Source organism: Eleginops maclovinus, chromosome 17 (assembly GCF_036324505.1).
Source record: "Eleginops maclovinus isolate JMC-PN-2008 ecotype Puerto Natales chromosome 17, JC_Emac_rtc_rv5, whole genome shotgun sequence".
Lineage (NCBI taxonomy): Eukaryota > Metazoa > Chordata > Actinopteri > Perciformes > Eleginopidae > Eleginops > Eleginops maclovinus.
In genome coordinates, this window is record NC_086365.1 from 9,692,408 (window position 1) to 9,711,284 (window position 18,877).

General features: G+C 41.9%; 1 protein-coding gene across 2 annotated transcripts in view; it reads right to left on the reverse strand.

Moving 5' to 3' along the window:
• The window catches only part of large1 (LARGE xylosyl- and glucuronyltransferase 1), a 59,144-nt gene that overhangs the window by 18,023 nt on the left and 22,244 nt on the right, over positions 1–18,877 (reverse strand). For both annotated transcript variants that reach the window (XM_063906106.1, XM_063906105.1), the window contains exons 3-6: positions 17,521–17,819; positions 15,760–15,842; positions 10,315–10,438; positions 9,956–10,127 (exon numbers count right to left, since the gene is read on the reverse strand). In XM_063906106.1, the coding sequence (XP_063762176.1) occupies positions 9,956–10,127; positions 10,315–10,438; positions 15,760–15,842; positions 17,521–17,819 (678 nt within the window). The remainder of the gene's footprint in view (positions 1–9,955; positions 10,128–10,314; positions 10,439–15,759; positions 15,843–17,520; positions 17,820–18,877) is intronic.

An 18,877-nucleotide genomic window follows, 5' to 3' on the forward strand; every position in this document is an offset into this window, starting at 1 on the left:
GGAGATCCTTCACACTGTTTTCTATATTCAATCCAAGCTGTCATCCGCACACACTGCATCAGCATTTAGAACCAACACTTCAGATTTATTCACATTACACTGTTCATTTGCCATTGATTTTGTGATTTGGCCGTTGAGTCCCTGAAGGATTGAGGCCAATACCTGCTATTCAGCGATTAGTGTGTTCTGAATGTATTACTGAGCAGGACATACTAGTATGTATGCACGCCCCACCAAGCAACGTCCTCACACAGGCAAACCTCAGGCAATCCAAAAATCTATTTCCCAGCATGCAGGAGGGCGAGGAGGGAGTGAGCGGAGCTTAAATTAGCTGTGGGAAGGTACAAGGAGATCAGTGGGAGTTTTTCCTGCTGAGTCAGCAATTCTGATACAAGAAAAGACGAATGCCATTGTGGTAGGCCCAACTCTCTCCTCCTCACATTTTATTCTCCTAGTGCACCACACACGGAGCTTCGACCTTATCAGGAGATTAGGGATGCACCGGATCCAGGATCCAGGCGTTTTTGACGAGGTCCGGTTACTGCCGGACCCGGTGCCCCAACCGGACCGGATCCTACAGCACGTACGCACAACGTGATTACGTCGTTAAATGTTTAAAGAAGATAACCTCCATTGTGCTAGCAGTCGTCGGCGGAAATGGATGCATTGAGCCGAAAAAGTGCTGTATGGCAGTACTTTGAACTGAAAGAGGGAGATTCAAGTCGCGCGATATGCAAGCTTTGCAGTACAAATTTGGCTCGTGGAGGTAAAGACACTAGACACTACTCAACATCTCCGCTGTTTAAACATCTCCGTGCAAAGCATCCAACGGAGTATGAGTTGTGCAAGGCCGAGTCTAACGTCAGTGAGGCTACAGGTACCACAGCAGCACAGTCACAGAGTGGTACTCAGACCACTATTGAACAGAAGTTGAACAATAAGCCTGTACACAAATGACGTTAAGCTGCACATTTCAGCGGTGTGTTCCAAGTAACTATTGAAATAAAATAGATAATGTTAGAAGTTATTGCGTATGTTTCATCTGTTAAGGAAAGGAAATGAAGTAATGAACTGTAAAGTGGTTTTCACTGCATTATAATGTACTAGCTGATGATCCGAGTAGGATCCGGTTCCGGTTCCGGTTCCGGCAGTATCTTAAGCAGTGGATCCGGTATCCGGCAGGATCTTAAAAATCAGGATCCGGTGCATCCCTACAGGAGATACATTAACCAAACGACAAATTAAATGATCTCTTAAATTTTGTTCACGTTGTTACTGACATGGTCTGTAATGTGGCTGAGCCAAAAGCGGAATTGTAACGTGTTTTATTTTCTTCTTCCAGATTAATGATTTAAAGTGAACTGTAATTAAAACCTAAGAAGATAGTATTTTAAACGAGAGCTATGTTGTAAAGAAATGTCCTTGCAATAAACATAACTATTTTCAGACAATGTGTTATATCATATGGATGACTAATACAAGATTTTTTAGGAAATGTCTAAAGAAGAAGGGATTGAGGACAAACAAGTCAAAAATCAAATCTGTTTTTTTAAACGGCCCTGGAAGTGGCAAACAACACTATTCCAGCCAATCAGCAACAAGGGAGTTATTGCTTGTGCACTGGCCATAGATGTATCAAAACAGTGAGAGCGAAAGAGACGGTAAATCTGGAGGGGATAATTTGTTTGATGGTAATCTGTGCTATACTGTAGATGGGATGAATCGGGAATGCTGCTGTGCCCCATAACTCTTCTGTTACCCGGAAGCCCCAGTAGCTTTTCTTTTTGCAGACATTAGTAGAGAGCACTATTATCCAGTGGCTGTTTATTTGGCAGCTTGTTCAAACCACTAAGACCTGTGTCTTAGTTGGTCTAATTGGCAATCTTGGTTGTGTCTCCTGTTGCTGTCTGACTGTTGGTAACCCTAACTCTAGCTGTAACCATATAAAACACATTTCCTTCTCTTGGATTCACATTTCCATCAAAACAGAGTACAGTTCTATAGCAGATATTTATGCTGTTACTGAAAAATATAAACCGTAGTCTCTGCAGAATCAGAGTTTCAAGATCATGGCATTTCTGTTCACCTTATAACCTTTCCCCAGCAGGAATTCTGCCTCGTCATAGCACAGGTTTTACTTCTATGGAATTTTCCTAACACACCCTCAGTGTCTTTGTGTTTCTAAATTCAGCAATAATTGAATTATTTAAAGTAGTGCTTTCACACAGAACAGGGACATATGAAAATGCAACCACACAAAACCAGGAGGTAGAACAGGAGGCCGGTCAGTGAGCGTGAGGAAGCAAGTCTCTGTCCCGGTGTCCTTGAACACCAAGTGATCAGCTAAAAAGCATTTCTGTCACACGAGGCTTGAACTGCTGAAAAAGTGAGAAATGATGTCTCATGCACTTTAAGCGGCAATACACTTAAGTGCTCCTAATTCAAGGACAGGTAGATGGTAGGTTATACTGCCAAAGCATCATCTGCCATTAGTTCTGTTGATTGCAGAGGGTCGGGCAATAAAAGGCAAGGCATAACGTTAACCTGCCCTGCTCTGGATACAGTGTAGCATGGGGCAATGTGATGGGGACCACCTACAGGTGACAATTCGCATAATAACTGCAGTGCTGGCTTGAATTGGTTTTATGTTTTTTATAAGAACATCCAGAAACATTGAGTATTCTACAGTATACCATTCCATCTCTGGACGGATTTGGATCATTTAGGGATTCCACTTGGCTAAACCAGTGGGTGTATCACTAACCTTTAATATCCAAAGAAAATCCAAGGTTTCAAGGGGAAGCAGTCGTCATAATTCAACACTTCCATTGCTCCTTTCTCCTATCTTTAACATTCACAACAATCATCGGGAGCCTAGGAAAAGGCTATCAAGCAACTGCAAAAATGGGTATATATGTTACAAGCCAGGTTGAGACACGTCAGGGCTGCAGTTCTTCACAGCGGTTGCTTAACAGCACCTTTGTCGTTCTCATGTCCACAGTCTTTAGTTGCTCTGACTACCATTTCTCCTTAACTGCACAGTGGTTGCTTCCTGGTTAATGTACCTTGACCGCCCGACTAAAGAAAACAGAGCCATCGGGATTGTAACTGGGATTGTAACACATTTGCAGCTTTGAAGGGTGCTTACAACTCTCCAATACAATGAACTACAACATGACTGGCAGGTAATTTGTCTCTTTGACAGATCTAGTGCGTACATGAGTACTTTCCTATTATTTTTTACATTAGCATTACATTTACATTTTATAGAAGCAATATTTTTTGAGGCGAATAAGCCAAACGAAGGCCAAAAATATATCCTATAGGTCGATCCCGAAAGCCATGAAATTGGTCACATCCATTCGCTCTTCACAATCTAAAATATTGGATGGTCTCCAAAGTGTCTGTCTTGCTGTAGCTCTGAAGAAAACACCTTTTTAGATAAATGTGAAAGGGTAGTAAATATGACTTTTCCTGGAACAAAATGCTTTGTGTAGTCCGTTAATACAGGACGGAGGCACTGACAGCTTATTTAGTAGATGTTGAAATACAGTACTACACCCAAGGGATCATTCTCAAATGAGTTTTTCCCCCTGGGGAGATGAGCGATGGAGCCCCTGTCTGCAGGAGTGTCTGGCCCCGGGCTGCACAGTTCTAGATGGGTTACAGTCCCGGTGTCAATGTGTGGCTCTCGCTACAGCTCACCAGCTTTCTGGAACGACTTCATCATAACCGGTGATGGGCAATTATTGCTCATGTCAATCAAAATGATATCAAGTCCATGTTCACTGCTAGGATTCTGTTTCCCTTTGCCTATAACTCCACACTGTTCACCTCCATTACTGTTGTTTCTCACCTACCAGATATTGGGGGTAAATGGTAGAAAATAAAGTATGACAGCTGCTGGGCGATATTTATACCGTTTGATCACATTAGACGATCGAACAGCTTTCATTTCTGAGAGACGTTGTTGCGAGCAGTGTTCGCCACGGCAGCATGCTGATGCAGCTACTAGTTCAAGATATGATTGGATTTCCCTTGTCCTGTATATCTTTTTACATCACTGTTTGAACTTTGATTTGTTTGTCACTGATCTCTCAACGCACTAGGACGACAGCTTTCTGTGACGCAACATGATAGCAACCAGAGGTGGAATGAAGGCCTATTTGGCTCCTTCTCTTTACATGGGTTCATCTGGCTCTGTTTAATTTACCCCTAATTCACATACTCAACACTGGAGTTGTGAGACAGTAATTAAATCCTTGAAGTAACATCCTGGCTCATACCAAATGCAACTTAAGACTCAAAAACCTTCCAGCAGCATGGCCTGGGGAAGTTTAGAAAGGTTTATGCAAATGTCCTCTAAAGCAGGGGAGGAAACAGGTGACTATATTAATTTTAAATGAATTGAAAACAGAAGCTCAGTGCTTTTTGACTCAGTACAAAGAAATGGATAAAAAGGCAATATAGTATAAACAGCTTCTCAATTCTTCAGAACAACACGTTGGCAACCTTAAGGGGACTTAATTAGGCATGCTAATTCATCACTTTGTACCTGGAAGGCAAAACTTAATGCCTTTTTACCTTCAAAAAGTAAGCTACTATTGATGGAGTACTATTTCTCTCCTCACTGTTTAAAACTAATTTTGTGAGGATGAGACCGTATTTCAAGTCGTTTGAATATTCTGTTGGCCTGTTTTCTTTAGTCCCCTTATCAGAATCCCCCACCGCTGCATTTTCTGAGTCTGTCACAGAGTGGCCACAGAATATGTAAATCTGCTCCTTAATGCTCCACTTCCATTGGCCTAAAAATCCACTGAGCACATCATCTGTTAAGTGCTTCATGTTTATGTGTTGCTTTGGGTGATGCTGCTGTGTTGAGTGGAGGCGGAAAATAGGTCACCCTCTGCAAATATGTGAAGACAGCAGGTGTAACAGTGCTGCCGTGAGTTATACAACACTGATGAGCAGAACGTGGTGGATGATAGAAAGGGGTAAACAGTTGTGTTTATTGTATAGGTGTGTGTAGAACGCTGGCAACCTCTTTTGAATCCTTATTGAGGTAAATCAATGTGAGACACGGTTTTCCTGGGGAAGAAAATGAACCCTATTTAACATGTGTGCATGCATGCATTGCAAGTGCTCACATTACGTGTGCATGTTGAGTACAAAGAGAGATACAGAGCCTGTGTATGTATAAAACATCTTATTCATGAGTCTTGTTTGGAAGAAACATTAGCTTCCCTCCAGAAATGATTGCTTCTTTGCACCGGGGACTCTCAGCATTTACTTTGCCTAACATGTATTGGTAAACTCACGGATTTGCCATCACATAAAGAGGACATGTTATTCTAATTTCAGGTTCATATTTGTAGTTTGTAACTCTATTATGACATGTTTCCAGACTTCAATGTTGAAAAAGGTCTTTATTTTTCTCATACTGCCTGTGCTGCAGCACCTCTTTTCACCCCGTCTGAAACCAGAGCCCAGTCTGCTCTGATTGGTTAACTGGGTTGCGGTCGAATAGTCAGTATATCTTAGGAAGGTTCCTAACGGAGTGAAATGACCCGGAAGTACCCAAGTGGCCGCCATGATAAGAGCAGTTCGAATTCTCTAGATGATAGGAAAGGAGCTTTGAAATGTCCTTTATAATCTCCTTTAGCTTAGGATACACTGGACCTTCCTTTACGAAATGAAAGGAGAAAATGCTGTCCCACAATGCCTTGGGGTTGCAACATTTACCGGAGAAATGCGAGGGTGACAAGCATAAGTTTCACTTTCCTTTTTTATTTCAATTCCAACCTTTGTAATGAAGAAGATCTGTCTCTCTGTTGTCCACGTTCATAAAGCATAAGCCACACCATCAGACAGCACGGTGCAAAGGCTCTAGGTGCGCTTTATAGAAACTGTAGTTCCCCCACAGCAGACGCACATTAATAACGTCCTTCATCAGAAATACGTGGGATAGTGTAAGTGCAGTCGGATTCTCAAAGCACCGCAGTCTCTTTTCCTAAGTCCTTTTAAAATTCTCTTATCCACTATTCCTTGACCCCGTGATGTTTCACGCAGAGGTCAAGGAATAGTAGATAGGAACAGATGATAGGAGCAGATTTTTTGACAATTCGACCATACCCCTGGTCAACTGCTTAGAGATGTCCTACCCCTTAGCCTACAGTATAATGCACAACGTGGGAGCGCTATAAAATAGAAGCGTGGGTTTTACATAGTGATGTCACTATGTTACGGATGTAAGTATGCAGCTGATTGTGAGAGATTGATTCCCCTTCTCGAGCAACTTTTGTAAACTTGTACATTCCCCCTCTGTGGGATGAATAAAGGTATTCTGATTTTAAATCCCAACCAACAGTCTTTACTGGTGGATGAAGTTTGCTCGATTGACATTGACAGAGTTGTCTCAGTTTACCTCAGTTTGCTCCTCATCCATAACCACAGCTGAGGTGCCCTTGTGCAATGCCCTCAGGACTTCAGTATGCTTCAAACTAAAAGAACCTGATGGATCAGAGGCAGGCTCATTTTTTAAAGAAAAATGGCGATGACAAAACATACCTATGATTTATTGTGAGACTAAATAAAACACCTTTGCCTCTTGCAGCTTACTTTGTGCCGAGAACTTCCAAAAGGGCTGCTCTCAATGCACTCGAACCATGCAATGTAGATCATGTGCTTTAATGTAGATCCTTTAAATAGGACCCTTGATGTTTCTGATATTTTTCACATTTCCAGTCAGAGTACTGTACCAAATGCATTGCAACACTGTTAAATATTCTCCCCACCTCTCCATTAAACACCTGACCTCCACATGCCTGCCTTTTTCTCCTTGGCACACACCCTTGCAGGCCTCAAGTGGCAAGGGTCATGGATTGTACCCCCTGGAGGACATGGCATATGGGAATGAGGTGAAAATGAAACATGAGGTCACGAGTTGAGCTTTAATTTCCCTGGGGCTACTCACATTACCTCAGGATATCTTCTGATTGCAATTGGAGAGCTAACCCTAATAAATTCCAGGCAGTCACCAGTGATTTCGACAATGGATGGATAAATGGTGGACTGCAGCCCATCAGCAAGAATGTACAATGACCTTTGCGGAAGAGGATCAGTATTGACATTTGCACATTCATGAATGCTACCTGAATCATATGGAGAACACAGAGAGGTGAAAGAAAAAGGACTGCAAGCAAGGAAGGGAAAATATCCTTAAAAAAGACAATTATTTGAATATGTGATGAATCCAATCTCCCAACGACTACACCTAGATTGGATTTACGTTTCTTCCATCCAGAAACATCTAAAACTACTTTCAACATGGATACATAACCGTCCATTGTCTCATAAACTTCAGAAAGTCTCTAAACACAGTTTTTCCGAGATCAAATACAAAATGCCTGAATATGCTACGGCCACGCCGCATCATGTGTGAGAAGCGCTAGGAGCTAAGCTATGAGTTCAAAGGGAAACTGGCTTTCTGTGTTCAGAAGATAGTCTAGCGGTAGTCTAAATAATTCTGTTATGTCATAAACCTCCGAGGGTTGAATATCGGCAAGTCCCTTTTAAAGGAAAGAAAAACGCCCGTAGATAAAACGAGCTTGCAAAAATGTATAATTAAAGTATGTTTGGTCATATTTTATTCTGTTTCCTGATCTACTCCTGTTCTGGGTTAGGGTTACTGACTTCCCCCATGTTTACCTGCAGAGTGATGTCACACTTGCCCCTCAGCTGCCCAGAGTTTATCTTTTCAAACTCAAATACATTTACACTCACTAATTACCACTTTAATCAAGCTGTAATTGGCTCTACTTTGGCTTATTTGTTCAGTGTTATCAACAATAAACAATACAACTCTTATTACACTGATATTTCACATTCAAAGGCTTTCCAGCAGCTTAAACAGCATAATCCTTCATTTGGGAGGATTTTAATGAAAAAACATTAGCGGGAAGTGTTGTGTTTTCTCGATAGTGGCTTACACTGCTAAAACAAAAATGTAGAGGTGATCGGAATTAATGAACACAATATTTCTGTTAAGAAAAGATAGTGAAAGGAGCGGAGGGGGTGAATAATGCTCAACTATCGTACTGCTGGAGGCAGTGAAAATTTGCTGAATTTACCAAGTGAGCCATTTGGGTAAAATAAATTCTAATTCTAGTAATTCTGTTGCCCTGTTAGTGTGTGTGCTTACTACATGTTAACTCCTTGTCTCATTAACTTCTTGGAATAAAACCCTGGCCTGTAAGAGCCTGATACATTTAATGACCAGATAAAATAAGAGCTGTGCCGGCTGAATCATGGCACTGCATCGGCCCTCCTCCCCGTCTTTATAAGTAACGTAAAGAAAGCTGAAGCCAGAGAGTAACATTTATTGAATGTGTCTTGTTGGACAGTGATGCTTTAAAGATAATGGAGCAGGACAGTTCGGCCAGACTGTACAGTAAAAGGAATTGGTTGCAGAGGTGCTGCATTGGAGTCAACTGCTAATTAAGATTGATCCAAACTCCTTCTGGCTGTGCTGCACTATTGGACAGCACCACCTATAAATCTTTGAGGTGACTCACCACCGCCTCCTTCCCTCCTCCTGTCTACGTGCCTACCTCAATATGTACACTCTCCTCTTTTCCCTACCTGCCAGGAACACACTCACAGTGCGTCGTGTCCTTTTGCCTCCTCACTTCTTGCATGTCCTCTCACATACCTTTAACTTAAAGAAAGTGCTTTTCTGATCATCTGAAAGTCTCTGAAACCTCTCTTCCAATGGCAGAATTCGGTAGGGCTGCGTTCAACAAAGTGTGAAGCAATTACACCAGTAGTTAGTCACACATGTCTGACGGTTTGGAAAGTGTTTATAGCTGTTTCAATGAGTCACGATAGAAGGCTGGTGTCATAGAAAGGGTTGAGACCACAGATTGTTAAAATATGTAGTGCCTTTATCCGAGATACAGCGTTGAAAGGGGGGGGGATGGAGGGGATGACATGGCCTGATTTTTTCCGCAGGGTCGGGAGTCAAAACTGCATCCTTGGCAGCCACATATGGGCCGCCAGCTTCAACTACTGAGCTATCCGGCGGCACACGCCCTACGCTGTTTAAATGAAATCTGACAGAAGCTATTGTGTAACAAATGAACAGACAAACTTGAGATTGAAGTTTAAACCGTGCCTCTTTCCGCACATTCATAGAGCTGGCCAATCACCGTGAAGTGGTGGTGAATGAGGGATTGTTTAATTTGAATCGGAGCGGAAAAAAAAAGGCTTTCTAATTTGATGTGAGAACATTTTTGTAGAGGGTTTCCACAGCTGCTCAAACCTCCAAAAAAGCAGTACTAAGTAAGCATCCATGACCTGACAATCATGCCTCCTTAATGCATTGAACACTCTTACGCTTTCTCTTCAATTTGACACTTCTGTCATTGAAAGCGCACCCTCTGTAGTTCATGAAAACATAGCAAGCTACTCCTTCAGCCTGGTCGCAGGAACACCACCTGTGTAACACAAAGCTTCTATCTCCATCTCTCCGACATATTGATTTAGAAGGAAAAATCCTTCATGTTGAGCAACGGTGGTGATTTTCTCAACATGAGTGATGGATCGACCTTTCTTGAGAGCACGTGGGGAGGGAGCAGATCATTTAAACCCGACAGCTGCTGTGACAGAGATTTAGTCTGACACTAGGCATTGATGGGGAAGTTAATTTGAAACCCACAGGGCTACAATAATATTGATTATTGTTTCATTTCCAATAAATGGAATCATTTGTTGATGTCCTTTAACCATAACATTTGAAACACAAAGAAACGACAGTGTTCCATCAAGAAATACCCACATCTTTTCACAAAATAATAATAAGCATCATCGGTTTCAAGACAAAACAAACACTAATAGGGAAAATAGTACGAGCGCATTCAGTGAAATGTCATAGTTTGACAATAAAATAATGAATTACCTTTGAACTTGTGAAAGACAGCCCAGAGCTCAGCGATGTCGGTTGCGAATGTGATGTCCGTGTCCAGGACGATGACTCTCTGCAGGTCGGACGGCAGCGTCTTAGTGAGCACCAGCTTCATCAGGCCGTAGATCCCAGAGTAATGCTTGTTGGGGATCCACGACACCTCAGACTGACACACCAAACAAAGCAAAGTTGTGAATATTTGCTGTCAACAGATAGAATTTTAGTAATGTGTTTCTTTCTCAACAGTCGGTTAACAGAACTTCTCCAGAGAATTAAAGAACGCAATCTGATCATTACAGGACAGCAAGTTAAGTTTGATTCAGTATTTATGAGAGAGGATATATGTCCTTCACCTTCAGCTCATCTGCATCGTAGAAGTCGACTCTAACGGCAGGGACCATCCAGGTGTGGAACAGAGAGGACAGGATCTGCTGAGCTATGGAGTCTGTGATGAAGTGGAAATGAAGCGGGTTCCGCCTGTGGACCAAAACACAAAACCACCCAAACATGAAAAAGATCTATGATCCTTTACAGAAACAACATCCTGATTCAACTAACTTCAACAAGTTCCGACAGAGAGTTCGTCACAGAACTTTTTCATAAAGTCGGAGAGACAATGATGAGCGTCTGTTGGCCAGGTTGTAGTATGTCCCAGGAACTTTTCACCACTGCCACATCGACATGCTGGATTGCCACTCAAAATAAGATTGGTTTGGGGCTTTCATAGAAAATACAATAGCCAAAGATCAAAACCCATGCAACAACAACCAAGATATGTTGAATTTAAGTGTAGCTTGTGTGTCAATCTTCAAAAACCCTAGATCCTTCCTTTGTATATTACTTTATAGCATATTGCTTATAATACTAGCAAATGAGCAATATCTAGCACAGGCTTTTTTATTACAAAAGATAACTCCACAGCCTCAGATGATACACCTGGGTTATCAGGCCGAAGGTACTGTCCATAACAAGTTGTAGCGTAGGTCTTATCCCTGAATAAGTACATTAAATTTGGGCTCCAGACAGAGGAATACTTTATATGCCAATTGTCAATACAATTATACGTCAAACCCACTTTGTTAGAAACAGAGGGATTGCCTGGTGACCAATCTACGGAAGTAACAAGAAAAAACAATAATCAAACAATTTGCTTTCAACAGAAAAGGTCTGTATTTTTAAACTCAAATCATAATCAGTACATCAAAACAAACAAATCATGTCACAGACCACTTATCAAAGAAACTCAAATGCAACAAAGAAGGCAATTTAAACCACAAAACAGCAGTTCATTATTTGACCCAGAGTGATGTGTTTTTTAGGTTTTCCCCTGTCCTGCTACAAAGTCAATTGACTTTAATAAGGTTTGGCTTTCAAACATCAGTGGTACTTTGGTACAGACCATAATCTATCCATAGCACAGAGTTTCAAAACACAACATGATCATGTACTGAATATGGTTTTGTGTACACACGAACAGAAAGCCCCAGATCTTTGACATCATTTTGTCAGATTTGGACTCATTTTTATTTGGGCAAAATAACTTGTATATTCTGGTTGAGGATAAGGGATCTTAAAGAAGAACATATACATTCCTTAAGTATGATTATTATAAAAAGCTTTGGTAATGGTTCCAATACTCAGGGATGTTATTGACCAAAAACTGAAAACGACACTGAAACAAGCCTTCTATTGGCTCATGTAAACCGTGTGATAAATGAAAACTCTCTGAACAAGCGAGTAATTGCTGCTTGACTAGAGAATGTTTAGTCAACGATATACTTTGGAAATTACTGCGTGCAGTCAGCCCTGATGCTGGTGAAGCCGACAGCGCAGTGAAGGAGTTGATTCATCAGAAAAGAAGCGCGCTCTGAACTGTATCTTACAGTTCGCACACACGGAAGAGTGGGAGTATGCAAAATAGGTATTCAAGACTCCCGAATCAGGTCAAGAAATAGTGACACTGAGCTGAGGATGTGAGCACCCTCGGGTGTCTTGTGTTGAATGACTTTGGGAATGAATGTGTCAGCTGCACTTTCTCAATAAGTACCGGGGGGCTGTGAGCTGTCAAAATGTATCGGAACTATGACTCCATACAAGCTGTCAGCAACAGCAGTGCAAATAAGAAAGGGTCTTTACATCCTCCGGACAAACAGCAACAAGCCTTTCACTGGATGCTTGGAATCCTGCCGATACAGAAGCAAGTATATCAAGTGCATCCTGATCATCAGAGCTGGGCCCATGATGATCTAATCGTCCTAATGCACTATGGTTATCTTGTTCTGGTAAAGACTTTTAGAGTGGACACTCCTACAGATTCACCAACTCTCCTCTGCTCATTGAAGGATCTGAACCTGAGCATTTACCTCTGTGTAGATGTGAAGTTACTTCCAAGTACTTGTTCCAATACCCAAAATCATTGTACTGGTTGTTCAGATTGTGTTTTTGTTTTAGATCTAAAAATAGCACTCAATTTTCTTTAGAAGCTTTGTCTCTTTGTAGTCCATGTGCATCTCTTTGTGGTCACATTGCGTCTCTTTATATTAGTTTGATTGCCTCTGAGACACGTTTTTTTAACAGCCACATCACAGTTGAAAAGGTTGTTATTACAGGCGTATGCATTAATGCAGAAAACGATTTCTGTTGAGTATGGCTCCACCTTTTGCCTCACAAACAAAAACCAGCTTCCTTCATAGTTTTTTCACCAAGGACTTTTAATGTCAATCCCTTCTTTTTCTTAAACATGCTTTGGTAAGGAGAAGAGCAAGATGAACCTGTATTTTATCACCAAAGTGGAAATGCAGATGTTCACTCAGTACAATACTGGTGAACCGGCACCTTTCTAGCCATCAGTCCAGACTCTGTATTATTTTGGTTCGATCGGGACGTGAACCGGCGACCCTTTGATTCCCTACAGGCTGAGCCACTGCCGCCCCAATTTATGGTTAAACATGTATTGTTAAAACATTGACTTTATCTATACACTGTCTCAAAGGGACTATATAGCTAGTGTTCATTTATGTCTGAGAAGCATTTAGGGCACATGCAGGTATTGATGAATCAGTTTCAGCGGTAGATTGTTTTTTAAAAGATTTTTCTGGGCAAACAGTGCCTTTAATATAGAGATAGATATGAAAGGGGGAGACAGAGGGGATGACACGCAGCACATGGTCCCAAGCCGGATTCGAACCCGGGTCCTCTGCTCGGGGACCAAACCCCAGTACATGCTCCGTCAGCTCTACCAACTGAGCTATACGACGGCCGTTTCAGCAGTAGCTTAATACCCAACATTATACCACCAAAACAAATACACAGAACTGAACAGACAACAAGGTTCTGCTGTGACTATCACATACAAGTATTATTTAAGAAATGTTTGACCAGTACAAAATATTGAGTTTGTGTTTAAAATGGATTATACCTATTTAGTGAATACCTAATCTGCGTAAGAAGGTCAGAATCAATGCCATTAGGGTGAGGGTTGCAGTAGATCACATAAGCGCGTCCCTAAAGTATAGAGCAATGGCTTTAGTCGACATAAAATAAAAACAACAATGTTCAGGGGTTGTTGACTTAGACAAATTAGATACAATTTGTTGTTTTCAATCCCATTTTGAAGTGTGAATGTGGAAACCAGAGCACTTAGGTAATGTAACTTTATGTCCTTATCTGGCCTATGTCTGCATACCATGACCATAAATTAATTACTCCTTGCACTTTCGCATCTGACAGGACAGTTATTATGTGTACATCCACAAAAAGTCACTCGTCAGTAATAAATAAATAGGTTAAAGCAGAGTCCTGATGCTCTTTATATTTTTCTGGTGCGGGCAGTCTCGGATTATCCCGACGGGACAGCTGCTGTCGCACAGATGTGAAAGATGAGAGGCCCTGCCATCCGACTGAATACAGCAGAAAGCGGCCATCTTTCATGTGGGACAATGAGCTTCTACAGAGCTCTCCATCACTGAGCCATGAGATGAACTGGCGGCCAACATTAGATTTACAGCGCAGGTTAAACAACATATGGCTGGCTGGGTATTACCTCACAGTGTAGTACAGTCACTGGCATATATCGCTTAAATCTTGTTTCACGGTGAATTTATAGCATCTCCAATATTCCATCACAGATCGACAATATAGAGACGAAATCCAGGTGGAGACTATTTGATAAAAGCTGCATGTCAGCTTATCTCAGGGTCAGGTGCTGTTTGACAATCAATGTCCCATCTCATCCTTTCGATCATTCAGCAGAAAGCCGCACACGAGATGACATTCCAAAAGGCTAACCTCTCGGGCATCTGTCCATTCACATATTTGTCACTCAGTGGAAACACAGTGAGCCCACATTTAAACATCCCCTCTGATTAAACAGGGCCTGCAGGCGTTAGCGCATTAGCTATGCTGCTGGCGATCGGTCCTCCTCAAGAAGACTTCAACCCTCATCTGATGAATGAGGGAGGGCGGGGGGGGGGGGTCTGTAACTTCACCCTGTGTCCTACTTTAGGTGGGGGTCATACTTCATTATTTTGGCTGTTTTACAATTTGAGACTATATTGTATGTTAATCTGGGGAGTTCAACAGTTCTTTCTGAGGTTTAAAGTCTAGCATTTCTTCAAATCATGGATTGACTTTTTGAAACTCCTGTCACTGTTAATGGGTTTTGGTTAGTTGTATTTCGAAATGTATCTTCCTCCTTGTGTCTTGTCTGGTGTCACTTCCTGTGTTTGCCCTCCTGTGTCTGATTGTCTCATTGTGCTCACCTGTTGCCCTTGTGTTTCTCCTCCCCTCCCCAGCTGTGGCTTGTCCTGTGATTACCCTTCTGTGTATTGAGTCTTGTCTTCCCTTTTGGTCCTTGTTGGTTCGTCGCCGCTTTTCCCCCGTCACTTTTCCCCCGTCACTCTTCCCCCGTCACTCTTCCCCCGTCACTCTTCCCCCGTCACTCTTCCCCCGTCACTCTTCCCCCATCACTCTTCCCCCATCACTCTTCCCATGAGTTGGACTTCATGTCATGTCTTGATCTCGATCGTCTGCCCTCCCTTGTCCAACTTCGCCTTTGTGGTTTGTTATAGTTTTGTTTTGATACTTTTACTTTTTGTGTGTACTTTGCCTGCTACCCTAGCAGATATATGGACGTCTGGGACAATGACATTATGGCATTTGTGTGTTCTGGTCTGAGGGAAGGTGAGAGTTGTGGAACAGATGATTTCAGTGGTTTGAAAGAGTTATATAATATGTTGACTCTTGAGCGACGGCCCCTTGGATTTTAATTTGAAACCACGCTGACATTTAAGCATAATAAACCTCATGCTTGACTTGAGACCGTCCTTCTTAAGTATCTCTCCTGTCATGATAGAAACAAGGAATGGAAACAGTCTGAAGATGTGTACACCAGCAACAGTTAAAGTTTCCAGCTTAATAAAATACCATTGCACTCATGATTAACTTACCTGCAAATCAGGAGCTAATTAAGATGGAGCCATAGAAGCTGAGATGCTGAATGCACACTGACTGATTAATAACCGATCTTCCATCTACAACTCATATCAAACCATTCATTATTCAGGTTTACACAAGACACCGGTAAGTAAAGTTTCACACTTCTTTACATTCAATTTCTCGTATGACAGATATTTTTACGTTGAAGTGCTGAAAATAATTGCATATATGTACATATATTTATTACCAAATGTATTTATTTCTGCTGATTACTGTTCTATAAATGGCATACATATTATATTTATAAGAGACCTGGTTGGAGTAAGAAGGGTATTAAGTGAAAAAAAAAAGCATTTCTGTACCTGTGGAAGAGGACGGATTTAACCAGCGTCACCACATCTCGACTGGCGTTGTAACCGGCACATACGATGGCCACGTGTATCGTCTGATGGGTTATAAGGAATACATGGAAACAGGGGGAAAAAACACGCTTGAGATTTGATTTATCTCAGCACAAAGAAGAAATAACATATCTAACTTGTAACTTTTAGAAGTGTTTAGAGCAAATCATAGTGCAGAAATGTATAATCACTCCCGGATTTTATGACTCTATTTCAATATGAAATTAGGGTAAGGCTAACCCGGACAAAATATCAAATACGTCCAATCCAAGTAATATGTCCAAAACAATAAATACAAATAGAATAAAAACACTAGATAAGTGCATTAGTATTAACAAGATCATCTTATTATCTCGCAGGACCTCTCCCTCACAGCCCTGGGTTATAGCTTCAGTTTTAGCTTTCTTATGCAAGATGTCTGAACTCCATGTGCATTTCCTTTCCGCTCTCAGACCTTCTGCAGTTATCTCCCTGCGGGGGCGAGGGCAGCTGGGCTAACCCGCTCTAACCCTCCAAACGTTGGTCATGTCCGAGCACTGCTGGAGGGGTGCTACAGTCAGACTGCCCTCTCTTTTTTTTTTGTTGTCCTTTTCACCCCGACAGAGCTCTGCTCTCCCTGCAGTATGCCGGCCTTTAAAAGTGCCTGGCTGTAGCCGAGGAATGTGATTGAGTGACAGCTGGTGTGGGAGGAAAGTAGAAGGTGGTGATAAGAAAAACATCTGAGGGCATATCCTCTCTCAGAGCGCTACACAGCAGAACTGTAGCACAGTCTGTGCTGGGGGACTGTCAGCTCCAAACCTCCTGGTATTTTTTACTGCATTCCTATTATTCAGAACACCTGGATTATATACATGTAATATGAAGAGTTTAAAGTCTCTTTCCACCAATGTGTACAATGCACCTTAATGTATTGAGTACATGTCTCATATGCACCTTCATTAATTTAGCAACCTATTTTGTTTTGTTGGGATCATGAAGTTCAATTTTTGAATGATATACACTTCATTTCTGGCATTTCATACATACTGCACCTTCAAACTTGTAACTAGGTGATGTATCTACATGTTTTGCAGTGCTTGTGTACATATATTTTGGTTCATGGACAACTAACTGTGAAATAAGTCAGAGTGTGTGAGAGAGAAACTCCCTCTGGAGGGAACTTGGGAATTTGAGCCTTTGCAGACCATTTACATGCACAGAAAATGATATAACACACAATAAAAGCACAATAGTACCTAACAGTATATAGGGATGAACTGATTCAATCATTTTTCAATGGTAAATCTGAAAAGGGACTGTGTAAACCCATGAGCTTCATACTCCTGAGCCAATATGCAGAATATGTATCATTACATCTTCCTAACTGCAAGTGTAGGCTTTTCTACTCATCCAGACAAACACCCACTGAGCTAAGAGGTGATGTGCTGTGTTGGTGTGATGTACTATCACTGTGAGGATCAGAGCACGGCTGTGTTAAAGCGCTCACATTATCCAGCCTCCTGACAGTGAGCCATATCCCAACAGAAAGCCATCACTGCTGAGGATTAGGCTAATAGGAGGTTAAAGCCAAGATATAATATGCCAATGTGCTAATGGTACTCTGGTTCCTGGAAAACATCTTCAAGGTCATATTGCATTGCGGAACAAAAAAGCTTTTGATTGATGCGTTAGCGATGGGATGTATTGTTTAAAGAAAAGCTATGACAAATGTACATATCTCACCTCGCACTTATCCACCACTGGCTGCTGCACACAGTCCGAGTTGTTACCCGCTGCACCAGCTTTCTGGCCCTCATTGTCGCCGGTGCCCTCTTCTGAATGGGTTCGGCTCTGGTTGCCACGGGGGCCAGCGTTTTGGAGGCGTGCCGACGGGCTCCTGGGCGGCCGGCTGAGCTCCCGGCGCAGCGCCCGGTTCTCTTCCTCCACGGCCCGGACACGCAGCTCTAAGGCCTGCCGCTCGCCGGCTCCGCCCACCGTCGTCGAGGATTGGGCTTCCAATGGAGACAGGGGGAGGGGCTTCACTGAGGGGCAAAAAAAACGGTGTGTATGAGTCACATATCGCAAGATGTGAAAGGTCTTGGTGTAGGATTTATTTCTGGAAATTCAACAAAGACTAACCCCAACACAACCTGACACTTATAACGGTCTTTAAAATCAAACCGTTATTTATCGTTTTGCTAGAGTGTGTTCATTTCTCTCTTAACGGTAGAATTAGATTTCCTTTAAACAAGCAACAAAGTAATGCAATCAACCATAAAGCACATTTGATCAGATACTACGTGAAGTACTGACTCAGCATAGGTGTTGACTGCCTTTTGTTTCTGGTGATTTATCACTGTAACTCTTTACTGTTTCTACCTACATTTATTTTTTATTACACCCGGGCTGTGTTCCAAATAACATACACACTCCTTACTTTTAGTATGTACTGCAGCATCTCTTACAAAGAATGTACCGCTTCATGCAGTAGCTATAAAATCTGGGCTACTTAGTCATTACATCGTACCTCCTACAGTATGTAAGGATTGCGGGTCAACATAGCCATGAAAGCAGGCCGGCTTTGATACCGCAGTACGTGACATGATGCAGATGGACGTCCTGGTATTTAGACCTACTTCATTTCACACACTTTGTATCTTTTTTCTATGCATATTAAATAGTATGGTAGTATCGGATCTGGGGTGTAAAGCTGGTTTGTCGTCTGCAACCAACAGCATGTTTTGCTTTAGTATTTATAAATTCTTCAATGCACTTTCAGGTTTCTAATCAGGATCCTTATCTTTAAATGCTCTTTTTATCTCCTCTTACATTATCCCGAAATTAAGATACCAAGATCAGGAGTGTCAGCTCAGGTTATCCCTCTGCATGAATAATTATTGTAAGGAACTGTCGTGGATAGGCAACTACAACACTCTAATGCTTATCTAGATAATTGTACTTTCAAGCCACTCATTCAGTTTGAAGACTCCTGTATTTTACTTAAAGGGGACGTATCAAGGTAGACTCACTTTTTCAGCTCTTTGGGGTACTGCGAGTGCCTTTAACCTACAGGCTGGGAAAAATACAACTCTGTCTTACG